Consider the following 14,045-nt stretch of genomic DNA (forward strand, 5'->3'; position numbering starts at 1 on the left):
GTTTTACAACACTACCTTTAGTAAAAATGACAAGGAAAATTTCCCATCACGGTTCGAATTCGATAACAAGCAGTCTGCATACAGCTTCTCACAGTCTTGCCGGGATGGTCATCTAGGAAACTTCCAGACAACAACACTCGCTCTAAATGCAACTGAGGCCTCCTTCAAGTCCATCGAGTGCCAAGTATCATCGCCGACGGCTCACTTCCCTAGGTGTACATCCTAGTCCCTTTTCTTGGCAGGCTTACACTTTCCTAGTCCATCAATCATGTCGTCCCGGTTGGTAACTTTCTGCGTGGCATTGATGCCCTATCAAGCACCAAAAGAACTTCGACGGGGGTCGTCAGCTATAGGTCAGGGGGGATAGATAGCTTTAGGTGACTAGCACGCAGGTCAACCAACACTGTTCAGCCTCCTGGCTCTAAGCGAGTGCTTTCAACCCGAGAAGAAGGGCAACGGTTTTTGCTCTATCTTCTGGGCCATTCCGGGTAATCCCCAGCGGCGGGCCTCTTTGTCAAGTACCGAGCCGGAGGATCAATAGCAAACAACGTCCACAGCATCGATCTTGAACTGCACATCCAAGTCCCCAAACCGCCCATCCGCGCCACCCGAGAGGGCGAGGCTGCCAACCCGGCCGTTTTCGCCCGGGAAAATCCACCCCTGTCCCTGCCCTGGCGAGACGGACACTTTTAATTCCGAATCGGACAGCTCCAGCTGGACGCTGCGGTCACAAGTCGCCGACAACCCGCAGCGTCGGCTGGAGCCGGAAGACCAGACCCCGGTGATCCTGATCCACCGCGCTTGCATCGCCCTCCTCCTTCTGCTGCTGCGAATGCTCTAGAGCGCCGGGGAAGAAAGTACCAAAGCACCCCCGACGGGCCGGAGACCAGGATCACGACGGGGCGCCGCCGCCGCTCGAGATCCAGCTGGCTTTTGGATTTCCCAGCCCCAGCCCTGTGATTTGGTAGCTGGCTATATAAGTGAAAGCACAAGGACTTGAGGATGGGCAGTGTAAAGACACCCAAAGGGCGCCTCCGCCATGTAGGGAGAGGAGCCGAATGGTGCCTGGGCTCATCGTGATTTCACTTGTTTGTTAGACTAGAAATTGTGTACAAGGTCGAGACAAAAAGGCAGAAAAATGACGGGGAAGGATAACAAAAAGCATGGAAAGAAAGGGGAAGAACTAGACCGGAGAAAATCGGTGACATTGGGCGCAGCTGAGCAGTGTTGTACAGCCCTTCGATTCTATGAGTCGATGAACCAATGTGTCGAAATTTCAGCCGTTCCCAAAATACACAGTTTCTTGCCCCAAGAAAACAAGACGTAGCGACTTTGTCACCTATAGTTGATGGTATAAAGTTTCATTAACACGCCTGGATTATCTCATCAAGTGTTGTGTTCAGGCGCCCGGGTCACTAGAGGCTTCTTGCGGTGCTGTGGTTTGGGTGACATTCGGTGGCGAAAGCTCCAATTCGTCCTCGATAGGTGACGAAGGCGAGGCGAGCGGCGAATCTCCACTTCTGTTAGTCGAATCCCCTTCACCTTGTATGTTCTTCTCGGCGGCATCACCTCCACCGCCAGGGTTCGGTGAGCTGCGAGGCACCTCCTGCTCCACGTCAGGCTTCGAGGCCACACCGGCAGCTCCATCACCATTTTGACTCTCATTGGCCTGGTCAGCGAACCTCGCATCAGCACCGCTTCCAATCTCCCCACCGTTACCACGACCCGCACCGCGCCCTCTTTCAGAATCAGCAGTCATCCGCAGCCTCTCCCTCAGCGCCCTCTGCCGCCGCGCCAACTCCCGCCTCCTCTCCTCCTCCTCCTCCACCCTCATGAGCTGCCGCTCCATCGGCAACAGAGTATAGCTCAGCGGCGCCATGACGACCCCGAGCTCCCCGGCCCACCTCTGCTGACCCGCCACGATGTCCTCCTCGTCCTCGTCGTCGTACAGCAGATAAGTCGGCTGCACGACCGTGTGGCACCCCATGCTGACCCTGCAAAAGTCCAGCCGGTCGATGCGCTCGAGGTCCTCCTCCCTCTCGAACCAGGCCCAGTTCCAGACCGTCTTGGCGTGCTCAGCCACCCAGGGCCGCCAGACCTCTAGGTCCCAGCGTGCCGAGGCGGTGCGGCGCGCTGCCGCGTCCCGGTGGCCGCCGCCGCCGCTTCCCCGCCTAGAACGTGACGCAGGCGGTGCACAGGAGTGAGGATCGATAGCGGCCCAGGATGGTCTGCCGGGGCGGCGGGCATGTCGTTGTGTCGTCGTTGGCCGGGCAGTTGATCTTGAAGAGGTCAATGTGGCGGCACCGGTGGGTTAGGATCGCGAGGTTGCACATGCTTTTTGTTGGTGTGTATGCATGCGGTGTAGAAGTGAGAGCGATATATGTTTGAGTATAATGATTTAATGATTAACTTGCAAGGATCCCGCGCGAGCTACCACTCTTGGCGATCTGGTAGTCTTGAGATCGAGCCAACACTGAACGGCCCTTTCGGATTGAGTTCATGGTGACCAGACAATAAGGTAATGACGAACGTGTTCCCTGGGATTGGTGCCAGAACAAAGGGGCAAGAACGAGAGAGTGAAATCTGAACGGGCTGCCGAAACCAACCTAAAACGGCAGAGCAATTACACAATACGTTTAACTATTATCGCGTGCCAGTAATTTTCAACAGTAAAATCCGTGGATAACTGGATCAACGGTGAGGTGTGGATGTGAAAGTCAGAAGAAAGGAATCTTTGAAAATAGATAGAATACATTGGCTGACTTCTCGAGGCACTGGCACTGGGTAGACTAGCGGTTCAAATCAAAATCTACTTCCAGAAAGCAAAGCAGGCACGATGAACCTCCGCCTCTGGAGCTCCTTAAAATGCCACTCAACAAGCGACGGCCGATAGGGGATGGGTATCAAAACAGTATAGACGCCTGCTCCAAATAGTAACCAAAGAACGGGGGTTTCAAGACAAAGTTAATTCCGGGAAATATTGCGCAATCTTGTTTGGATCGCCAAAGTTATTCCGCGGGGGTTCCTCAGACGGTGTAGGCGGTTCTGACCCCGAGTCTTGGTCTCGGTGCGGGTCACCTTGGGACCGTTCCAGGGCGTTCAACGACCTTCTCTTCTTCTTGATATTGCCCTGAGATGGAGGGTTAGGGGAGGAATGTCGTTGTTGTTGTTGTACTTTGGATTGTGTCACAGAGCGCAACTCCAAGGAGGTTTCTACAGTCGGCCGCACCCGCGGTTGATATGGGAGAGGAGCCTGGGCTGCAGAACCCTGGAGGCGCCGTTGCAAAGCCTCAGCGGCAATGGCAGAAGCAGAAACTCTGGCTGCGTCCTCTAATGCCGGGGTCATGGCAAGCTTCTCGTTCGCTGACAGACCCTTCATCTGCACATAGGCGGCAGACCTTGTGTGGTAGGGGCTGTGGTTAGAGAACTGGTCCATGATTGGATGTACCATGACTGTTTGACCGTGTATGGTAAGAATTGAGTTTGTCGGTACGTTGACCCAATTTTCTGTCACAAACAAAGTTAGCAAAAGGCAAATTGCTGCTATTGACCTAACCCAAGAGCCCAGAATCACGATTAATACATACCCCTCTCAAACGTCAATGGCTCACTGGCGACGAGAACAACATCCGCACCCTTGTCGCGCCGCTCCATCTGAAAGTTGCACTCGTCCTCGTGGGAAGGCCTGTTCTCCCACTGGCTTCCCGACGAGTAGTACAGACTTGCAGCCTCGTCGGTGGCGCTGCTCACATATCTTGTGCAGATGATGCTGTGCCCGTCCGTGAGGGCAAAGTTGAGCAGGCTGCGCGTGTCCACCTTCTCGGCCTGGATGATGCTCTCGGGTATGTCGTCGATGAGCTCGTTGATCAGTTCAATGGTCTTGAGCATCGCCCTGCGCAAAACGGTTGGCCCGAACCCCTTCTCAGGCTGCGCGCTCGGGTCGTATCCCATGCGCTCCAGCGTGTCGAGGAACAGGGCAAACGCCCACTCGCTGTCCGTGCCGCCCACGACGCCAAGGTACCACCGGTCTGCCAGCCGCTCGCCAAGCCGCCTCTTGATGTACTTCCAGCCGCCAAGCCCACCGTTGTGCATCCACATCAAGCTGCCATGGTAGAAGGGGTGACAGTTGTCCTCTGAAAGGGAGCCCTCTGTTGTGGCGCGCACGTGGGCGAATATAAGACGGGAGGCTGTTTTGCTCGCCAGTCGATTCAGATTCGGGGAGTTCCATGCGGGCGTAGTCGAGGTGAAGAGGCAGGGGGCCGCGCCGAGTTTTGGGTTGGTGTAGAAGCCGATGCCGAAGCCATCTGCATTGTTTTGTCCGCGTCGTGTATCCTGGATAGAGGATTCCCCGGAGACTGGTCAGCTTGTATTCAGGGGGTCGTCGGGCAGGGGCAGGATTGATCTTGGGACGAGATCCAGGCAGGTAGACTAACTAAGCGAAGTCGTGAATCAAAGGACTGCTTGAGGATGGAATGGGTTGGTTCGAGGATCAGCTTGGAAAGCAGAATCTCGTCGCTTCCTTTATATACCTGTAGATAAGACAAGTTTTACATCAGAATTTGTATCCAGACCTCGATTGATGGCATTTACTCTCGCAAATATGAGTGTTTTTTTTTGCTTACCAGGAACCGGCACATAGCGGAAAGGTTATCTCTCTGACCGCCGCTTCTATAGGCCGTTTCCTTAGGTCAGGGAGAGAGGGGAGCAATTTGCTCAAAGATAGCGTAACGGCGCCTGAGTAAAAGAATGAGGTGGCAAGTTTTGAGGAAAGCAGATTCCGAGCTACCTCAACCTGGACAGCACCTTGAATTTTGTAAAGAGTATTTTTTTAAACAAAAAAAAAATCATATGAGTAGAACAGACACAAGATTCACCCAGATTTATTTTGTATCCGTATCGTTGTTGCTTTTGTTGTACACCGTCACTCCGAATTGCGGCGGTCCAAGAAATGACGGAACCTGTCATTCAAATGGCGGGAGAAGGGTCTGGTGGGGCCAAGCTAGAGCGCAACGCCTGTGGGTGGGGCGAAGTACCAACCGGCCGGGGTGCAGATACAGTGCAGCCACTGGCATTTGATGAGCAGGACAAGAATAGCAGGATCAAAACAAGGGACTTTGCAGATGTCATTGGTAGGTAGGTAGGCAGGTAGGTACTGTAGACACCTCACGTATATCAGGTAAGATACGTATGATCGTTGTTTTGACGAATAAGGAGTATCTGCACGGGATTCAATATACTTGCACATTTCCTGAATTTGATCATACTTTTTTCTTGTGCAGCGACGAATCCAAGGCATGTCTCTCGAAATGTAAACGATTCCAAATCATAACGCTATGAAATGGTACCTATATAGGCTGAATCCTAGTCACAAAATCGCGCGCTTATTTTATCCGCGCATCGTGCAGCACTACTATATTGCTCCAAAAACAAAACCGATGACAACAGATCTGAAGCTCTATGGCTTACGTGCTTATCTACGATCTTGGTACGGCGCGCCCTCAGAAAACGGGTCGTGTCGCGCCCCCGGGTGTGGCGAAACGTATGCGGCACCCTCAGTCTGCGCGACACCAATAGCCTCAGCATCAGCATCACCACCACCACCACCACCACCCATCAGCGGTTGACTGCTGCTACTGACGGTGCGCACGTCGATGGTCGGCCGCTGCTTGAGCGCAGTGGCTTGCGCCTCGCGCTGCATGGTGGCCAGCTCGCCGGCCTTGCGCAGGCGCTTGTCGACGTTGCGGTCGCGGATGCAGCAGGTGCAGATGGTGATTGTGGCGACAAAAATGGTGATGCCCAGGATGCCAGCGACGATGTAGCCGGCCGTCGTCATCTTCTTGGTGGCATTCACACAGCCCGGGAGCCCCGCCGCGTCCGGACGGCAGATCTTGCCGTCTATGCACTTGTAGAATGGCACGTTGACGTCGCTACAAGTTTGTCTGCTACTACCTGGGGCGGTCGTGCACACATTCTGCCTGGTCGTCGCCGTGCTGTAGCACTCAAAGAGCATGAAGCCGCCCAGCAGCTGCGGCTGTGTTGTGGGCTGAGGCGGTTGGTCCTGTCGTTTGGCGAGGACGTCACCACTGCGGGCGTCAAGGGGTGCAGTGGGCGTCGGAGTGGGCGCCAGCGAGTCATACATCCGGGCGGCAATCGGGGCGGCCGGCGGAGATATCGACTCATGCGGGTCCCGGCGCCTGCGGAGGTCTCTGGAGCCCTCATCGCATCGGCGGATGGTCCATTCTGCCTCGATCTGCGCGGCCTCCGGGGTGCAGCCGGCGTTGAGGAAGCAGATCTTCAGGTCCTGGGCCTGGGCGTTGACTCCCCAGCCGTAATGGTCCGGGTTGGAAAAGCATTGGCGAAGGGTCTCCTTGTGGCCGCATGCCGCAACAGAAATCAGCTCAGAGGAGCGAGATGTGATGCATTCCGTCCTTTTTCCTGCACTCGCCGCTGCTGATGTGGCAGTTGCAGCGAGGAGAAGAGTGAAAAGTAAGGTTGACTTGGGGCCCTGTCGTTGATGCATTTTGGCGGGGAGTAGTAGCACGGGGGTACCTGGACACGTGCTGCTGGCCAACTCCACCCAATGGAATCCGCCGTTTATGCTATGAGATGGGTGAAAGAGAGCCGGGGTAAAGTTTCCAAGTATGGCAGGGCGCCCCTTTAACGAGTCAGTTTGTTCCCGTTTTGTTGCTCTTGATATATCAAAAAGTAGAGCATGGACGATATGAAAACTCGACCACCTTGTTGGTGGCCCCGATGCATCATTTAAACAACTGCTGACCCAGCCAGACAGACAACCGCGCGCAAGTGCTTTTCTGTCATATTGTCATATCCGAAATAGGAAATCCTTTGGCCCTAGCCATCAAATCTGTTGGCGAAGCGGGTGTACAGGGCTATGCTATGCAGGCTGGGGTTGGACAAGGGTCCCAGCTCACCTCAGCAAACCCGCGCCTTACCGCCCTAATCTACAACGATGCGGTGTGTTGTGGCTGCTGCCTCGACTTGGGCTCCAATGTCACCCCAGCTGCCGGGTTTGCCAGCAAAGCAGAGGTAGCAAAAGCACCAAAAGGCACATGGGGAATCGGACTAGGTAGGTGCAACGGCCAGTCGCCAAGACCACGGATCCGCGCTAGCCTTACCAGGCTTGCCAGGCACCCCTCCGGAGAACTTTTGGGGGCTGAGGCAATCTGTCTCGTGCTTAATTTAGAGCGTCCCGCAAGGGAACCACGCCGCCGAGAGGATATTCTTGCTGCGCCAGGCCACTCCAGAGGTCTTGTGGAGGCGCTCAAGGCTGACATACATGGACATTGTTGATAGGAATCGTATGATCGCTGCGATCGGTAAAAACAATATAACAAATTGAACGTCATCTAGTCTTTGTCTTCTAGCTATCTACATGCTCGTCAAAATCGGTTGAAGATTTTTTACGTATTATGAAATTACGTGGTTAAATACGTAATTTCCTTATATATATATCTACCTATAAATTAATACAGGCTATTTTTTATATTAATTGCAAATATGCCCTTCTATAAAACCGTAAATAATTGCTAATAAAATAATAAAAGAAAAATAACCGCATTTGGGAAGTAGTAGTAGTAGTAGTAGTAGTAGTAGTATTATTTAACGCCGGGCTCGGCCCGGCTCATTAGCCGGCCGTTAGCAACCTCCCGAGGGGTATCTCGGCGCGCTTTCTATTTTCTCTATTTACACAGCGGAAAACAAGGGCATAGAAGCGAATCGAGCCTGACCGGGTTCGTGCCCGGTCCTGCTTACAGGTTTGTTCACTGACGCGACCCCGTGCCTTCAGGCGCACGGAGGATTCGTCTGACGGCAGTTGACGGCTCTTCATCGAGAGGGGCCTGTGTCCAAACAGCGGAGCTGTCGGTCGTTTTGTAGCCATGGAGACGAAGTTCCCAACAAGTGTGGGCTCGACGGCACAGGCGGGTGGTTGTTGTCGATAGCCAGCCGGGTTATCCTTGCCACGGGTAAGCGGGGGAGGAGGTGGAGGGAGCAGGATTCGAACCTACGTTACTCAAGTAACAGCCATGGCGCTTAACCACTGCGCCATTCCCCCAAACCGCATTTGGGAAATTGTGTGATTTTTTAACGTTGCAAACAAATATGTTAAAATAACCGTTCCCGGCCTTTTTTAAATAATTCTATTATTTTCCAATTATAATGGAAAATTTTTTATTATATGTAAACGGTTAATTTATTATTAATAATTGTTAATAACAATGGTGCTAACAGGGGATATAGGGGTAAACCCTAGGTGCGGCGTGGTAAATAACCAGTGCTAAAAGCGCTGAATAATAGGTAGAAATGCACTATAATTTTGGTACTGATAAATAATTGGTTGGGGGAGATTTTGCTTTATTTCCCTTACATACTCTCCGACATCGAAGTGGGGGTCCGCACGCCAGAAAAGGTTCCGGTGCCGCGAATGAATTTCCGAAAAACTAATTTGTATGGGTTTTTGAAAAAACACCCTCATTTGCATACAAACCATCTCTGGGTTTGCATTTAAACGTTGACTTGGTGAAATTTTCAACCCGGTACAGGGTAGCTGACTCGCAGGTGCAGGGTGGGTATTAAACCCGGTACAGGGTAGCTAACCCCACTCGCTGACCTTTAAATTGCATTCCTGCATTAACAAAGTAACGGAATTCCACCATTCCCCACTCCACTTCGGCACTAAATAAAATTGGCTATATACAAATAAAAGTGGGCTTATTACATGCAAAATAATGCATATAATTAACACCCCCTCTCTTTTGCTACTTAATCCAAAAATAAAGTCGGAAAAGAAAAGTACGTAAAATAAAACCCCCAAAACAAAAAAAAACAAAAGAAATTCCCCCTTGTGTCCCAACCCAACTCGAACCCCCGGTGCGAACCCCCTGGATGAATAAGCTCTTTGTACCAAACCCCCGATTGACTGAACCCCAGATTGGACGAACCCCCGAATTGAAAAAGACCCCCAGAATTGTAACAACCCCCGGATTCGAACCCACGACCTACAGATTATAACCAACGGAACTTACTACTAAGCCAGGTAGCTAATCTGGCTGTTCGTTGTTGTGGATCCCAGAAAAGTTTAATATATAGGGTAGATTAAAAATCGCTAGGTCGCCCAAAACGCGAGCTAATTAAATTCGGATTCGACTTCGGGTATAAGGTCGGTATAAGTTGCTTAATAATCAACCTGAGCAGGGTAGGTTTGGGTAGATCGGTTGGTGTCGGGCTAACAAAAATCCAATAATTGCAAACAAAGGAGAAAAATGGTGGTAGTTAGCTAACGAACTAACTAGGTGCCCTACAATTCAATAAGTAAAAACTAAGTTTACAGGGGTTTTAACCCTATAAGCTCTAAAAAAACCTTGTGAATTGGAAGCGTTAGGGGCTTTGTAAGGCCGTCAGCGGGCATTTGTTTGGATTCCAGGTATTTTAGGGTCACTAATCCTTCTGTAACTAACTCCCTTACGTAGTGAAATTTTAATAACGTATGTTTAGTACGTTGGTGGTGCGTAGGGTTATGTGCGTTAGCTATAGAGCCTGTATTATCTCCAAATATTGCAATAGGGCCTTTTACAGGTAGTCCAATCTCTGTAAATAGGCTTTTAAGCCACTGTGCTTCACGCAGGGCTTCCGCTAAGGCGTCGGTTTCGGCTTCTGGGGTGCTTAAAGCTATAGTACTAGCCTTTTTGCACTTCCACGTTATAGGGCCCCCAGATAGGGTATACAAATATCCGTAAGTGGATTTTGAATCTTCCCTAGCCCCGGCAAAATCGCTGTCACTAAAACCAAGTAATTTTAGGCCTTTAAAACCCCCCAATCAAAGAGTTAGGTGGTAAATTAGCTTTAATTACCCTATTTCCGTAGCAGATTGCTAGGGATTTAGTACCTGCTAAGTAGCGAAGTAGGTTTTTAGCTGCCGTTAAGTGGATTGTAGTGGCTTTCGTTAAAAAACGAGATAACCATTGAACCGCAAAACCGATGTCCGGGCGCGTTAATAGCATTAAATACATTAGGGTGCCGATAATACGCTGTAACAATTTGATTTCTAGCGCATTTACGGGTTTGCCCCCACTATATTTTAGCACACCCGGCTGTAAGGGAACAGAAATAGGTTTGCAATCAGCTAATCCGAACGTTGCTAATGCTTCCTCTATATACTGACTTTGATGGAGCCAAAGCAGGCGGTTAGGCCTGTCCCTTATAATCTGAACGCCTAAAAAATAGGCTGCAGGGCCCCTGTCTTCCAATGCGTATATTTTGTTAAAACGGGCTTTTAAATCCTGAATATATTGCAATTTAGGACCTATTAGCAGGCAATCGTCAACAAAAGTAACAATGAAATGCTTGGATTTAGCATTATAAAAGACAGCTGGATCAGAGATTAGCGGCTTAAAACCTTCTGTAAAAAGTAGGCTTTTTAGCTTTGTTTGCCATTCTCTTGGGCCCTGTTTCAGACCGTATAGCGCCTTTTCCAACAGTATAACTTGCATTTCCTTTGGATTATAGCCCATTTGCACTAAAATTTTAGCGGTAGTAGGGCTGCAAGATCTAGCCCAATCGCTAAAACCCTCTGGAATTTGCAAATAAATATCTACGTCGGTAAGGTCACTATTTAAAAACGCACCGATAAAATCGATTTGTTCTATTTCCCAATTTTGTGCATTAGCTATAGCCAATAATATACGCCAGGTGGGCGGTATACTAGTGCTAGCAAAAGTCTCGATATAATCTAGGCCTTCGACCTGTAAAAACCCCCTAACAACAAGCCTGGCTTTATACTTTATAGGCTTATTATTTTCATCCTTTTTTAATTTAAACACCGGCCGGGTAGAGATTAGTCTACGGCCTGTATGCATTTTAATTTTAGGGATAAAACGGAAGGTTTTTGCAGTAACTATCTGGTCGAATTCAGACGCTAAAGCTGCTAACCATTTAGCACTTTCAGGGCTTTTTAGGGCCTGTTGGTAGCTATTTGGTTCGCCGTCTTTAGTGGGCTTTTTCTTTGTTTTCTTTTGGGTTTGATAACAAAGATAATGCACGTAATCGATATCCATAGGATCTGGGTTTTCGAACTGCGAATTTAACTCCATATTCTGTATTTTAGGTGCCGAAAACACCGGAACTTCCGTTATTTTAGGTGCTGAATTAGGCACCGCTACCGTTATAAGCTCTGGGGGGCGAACAGTAGACTGTACAGGCCAGGGAGGAACTGTAATTGCGGGAGGTAGGGGATTATTATCCACTGGATCCAAAGTTTTGGCGCTGTAGATTTCGTCTTCAGGTTCAGAATTAGAATCCCCCTCTAAATCTGGATTTTCCCCCTCTGAAATCTGTAGCTGTTAATAAAAATGGTGCTAACAGGGGATATAGGGGTAAACCCTAGGTGCGGCGTGGTAAATAACCAGTGCTAAAAGCGCTAAATAATAGGTAGAAATGCACTATAATTTTGGTACTGATAAATAATTGGTTGGGGGAGATTTTGCTTTATTTCCCTTACATACTCTCCGACATCGAAGTGGGGGTCCGCACGCCAGAAAAGGTTCCGGTGCCGCGAATGAATTTCCGAAAAACTAATTTGTATGGGTTTTTGAAAAAACACCCTCATTTGCATACAAACCATCTCTGGGTTTGCATTTAAACGTTGACTTGGTGAAATTTTCAACCCGGTACAGGGTAGCTGACTCGCAGGTGCAGGGTGGGTATTAAACCCGGTACAGGGTAGCTAACCCCACTCGCTGACCTTTAAATTGCATTCCTGCATTAACAAAGTAACGGAATTCCACCATTCCCCACTCCACTTCGGCACTAAATAAAATTGGCTATATACAAATAAAAGTGGGCTTATTACATGCAAAATAATGCATATAATTAACACCCCCTCTCTTTTGCTACTTAATCCAAAAATAAAGTCGGAAAAGAAAAGTACGTAAAATAAAACCCCCAAAACAAAAAAAAACAAAAGAAATTCCCCCTTGTGTCCCAACCCAACTCGAACCCCCGGTGCGAACCCCCTGGATGAATAAGCTCTTTGTACCAAACCCCCGATTGACTGAACCCCAGATTGGACGAACCCCCGAATTGAAAAAGACCCCCAGAATTGTAACAACCCCCGGATTCGAACCCACGACCTACAGATTATAACCAACGGAACTTACTACTAAGCCAGGTAGCTAATCTGGCTGTTCGTTGTTGTGGATCCCAGAAAAGTTTAATATATAGGGTAGATTAAAAATCGCTAGGTCGCCCAAAACGCGAGCTAATTAAATTCGGATTCGACTTCGGGTATAAGGTCGGTATAAGTTGTTTAATAATCAACCTGAGCAGGGTAGGTTTGGGTAGATCGGTTGGTGTCGGGCTAACAAAAATCCAATAATTGCAAACAAAGGAGAAAAATGGTGGTAGTTAGCTAACGAACTAACTAGGTGCCCTACAATTCAATAGGTAAAAACTAAGTTTACAGGGGTTTTAACCCTATAAGCTCTAAAAAAACCTTGTGAATTGGAAGCGTTAGGGGCTTTGTAAGGCCGTCAGCGGGCATTTGTTTGGATTCCAGGTATTTTAGGGTCACTAATCCTTCTGTAACTAACTCCCTTACGTAGTGAAATTTTAATAACGTATGTTTAGTACGTTGGTGGTGCGTAGGGTTGTGTGCGTTAGCTATAGAGCCTGTATTATCTCCAAATATTGCAATAGGGCCTTTTACAGGTAGTCCAATCTCTGTAAATAGGCTTTTAAGCCACTGTGCTTCACGCAGGGCTTCCGCTAAGGCGTCGGTTTCGGCTTCTGGGGTGCTTAAAGCTATAGTACTAGCCTTTTTGCACTTCCACGTTATAGGGCCCCCAGATAGGGTATACAAATATCCGTAAGTGGATTTTGAATCTTCCCTAGCCCCGGCAAAATCGCTGTCACTAAAACCAAGTAATTTTAGGCCTTTAAAACCCCCCAATCAAAGAGTTAGGTGGTAAATTAGCTTTAATTACCCTATTTCCGTAGCAGATTGCTAGGGATTTAGTACCTGCTAAGTAGCGAAGTAGGTTTTTAGCTGCCGTTAAGTGGATTGTAGTGGCTTTCGTTAAAAAACGAGATAACCATTGAACCGCAAAACCGATGTCCGGGCGCGTTAATAGCATTAAATACATTAGGGTGCCGATAATACGCTGTAACAATTTGATTTCTAGCGCATTTACGGGTTTGCCCCCACTATATTTTAGCACACCCGGCTGTAAGGGAACAGAAATAGGTTTGCAATCAGCTAATCCGAACGTTGCTAATGCTTCCTCTATATACTGACTTTGATGGAGCCAAAGCAGGCGGTTAGGCCTGTCCCTTATAATCTGAACGCCTAAAAAATAGGCTGCAGGGCCCCTGTCTTCCAATGCGTATATTTTGTTAAAACGGGCTTTTAAATCCTGAATATATTGCAATTTAGGACCTATTAGCAGGCAATCGTCAACAAAAGTAACAATGAAATGCTTGGATTTAGCATTATAAAAGACAGCTGGATCAGAGATCAGCGGCTTAAAACCTTCTGTAAAAAGTAGGCTTTTTAGCTTTGTTTGCCATTCTCTTGGGCCCTGTTTCAGACCGTATAGCGCCTTTTCCAACAGTATAACTTGCATTTCCTTTGGATTATAGCCCATTTGCACTAAAATTTTAGCGGTAGTAGGGCTGCAAGATCTAGCCCAATCGCTAAAACCCTCTGGAATTTGCAAATAAATATCTACGTCGGTAAGGTCACTATTTAAAAACGCACCGATAAAATCGATTTGTTCTATTTCCCAATTTTGTGCATTAGCTATAGCCAATAATATACGCCAGGTGGGCGGTATACTAGTGCTAGCAAAAGTCTCGATATAATCTAGGCCTTCGACCTGTAAAAACCCCCTAACAACAAGCCTGGCTTTATACTTTATAGGCTTATTATTTTCATCCTTTTTTAATTTAAACACCGGCCGGGTAGAGATTAGTCTACGGCCTGTATGCATTTTAATTTTAGGGATAAAACGGAAGGTTTTTGCAGTAACGGT

The 14,045-nt window shown here is 48.6% G+C and overlaps 3 protein-coding genes and 1 pseudogene across 4 annotated transcripts; all 4 read right to left on the reverse strand.

The window, feature by feature from the left end:
- Positions 1–1,345: 1,345 nt before the first annotated feature.
- Positions 1,346–2,024, reverse strand: MGG_11746 (uncharacterized protein). Its single transcript, XM_003709854.1, has one exon. It carries the CDS (start codon positions 1,985–1,987, stop codon positions 1,400–1,402), a length of 588 nt encoding a protein of 195 aa, XP_003709902.1. The 5' UTR covers positions 1,988–2,024; the 3' UTR covers positions 1,346–1,399.
- Positions 2,025–2,495: 471 nt separating this feature from the next.
- MGG_11745 (uncharacterized protein) lies at positions 2,496–4,937 on the reverse strand. Its single transcript, XM_003709855.1, has 4 exons — positions 4,623–4,937; positions 4,434–4,529; positions 3,588–4,332; positions 2,496–3,507 (listed from the first exon to the last, which is right to left on the reverse strand). Exons 1-4 carry the CDS (start codon positions 4,635–4,637, stop codon positions 2,954–2,956), a joined length of 1,410 nt encoding a protein of 469 aa, XP_003709903.1. The 5' UTR covers positions 4,638–4,937; the 3' UTR covers positions 2,496–2,953.
- Positions 4,938–5,196: 259 nt separating this feature from the next.
- Positions 5,197–6,780, reverse strand: MGG_09268 (uncharacterized protein). The gene has a single exon (XM_003709856.1). The coding sequence runs from the start codon at positions 6,518–6,520 to the stop codon at positions 5,471–5,473; it is 1,050 nt and encodes a 349-aa protein (XP_003709904.1). The 5' UTR covers positions 6,521–6,780; the 3' UTR covers positions 5,197–5,470.
- A 1,222-nt stretch (positions 6,781–8,002) lies between these two features.
- Positions 8,003–8,074, reverse strand: MGG_20073 (annotated as a pseudogene). The gene has a single exon. The product of its transcript is annotated as a tRNA-OTHER (tRNA).
- Between the last annotated feature and the right edge of the window lie 5,971 nt (positions 8,075–14,045).

The sequence above is a fragment of the Pyricularia oryzae genome, chromosome 1 (genome assembly GCF_000002495.2).
Source record: "Pyricularia oryzae 70-15 chromosome 1, whole genome shotgun sequence".
NCBI lineage: Eukaryota > Fungi > Ascomycota > Sordariomycetes > Magnaporthales > Pyriculariaceae > Pyricularia > Pyricularia oryzae.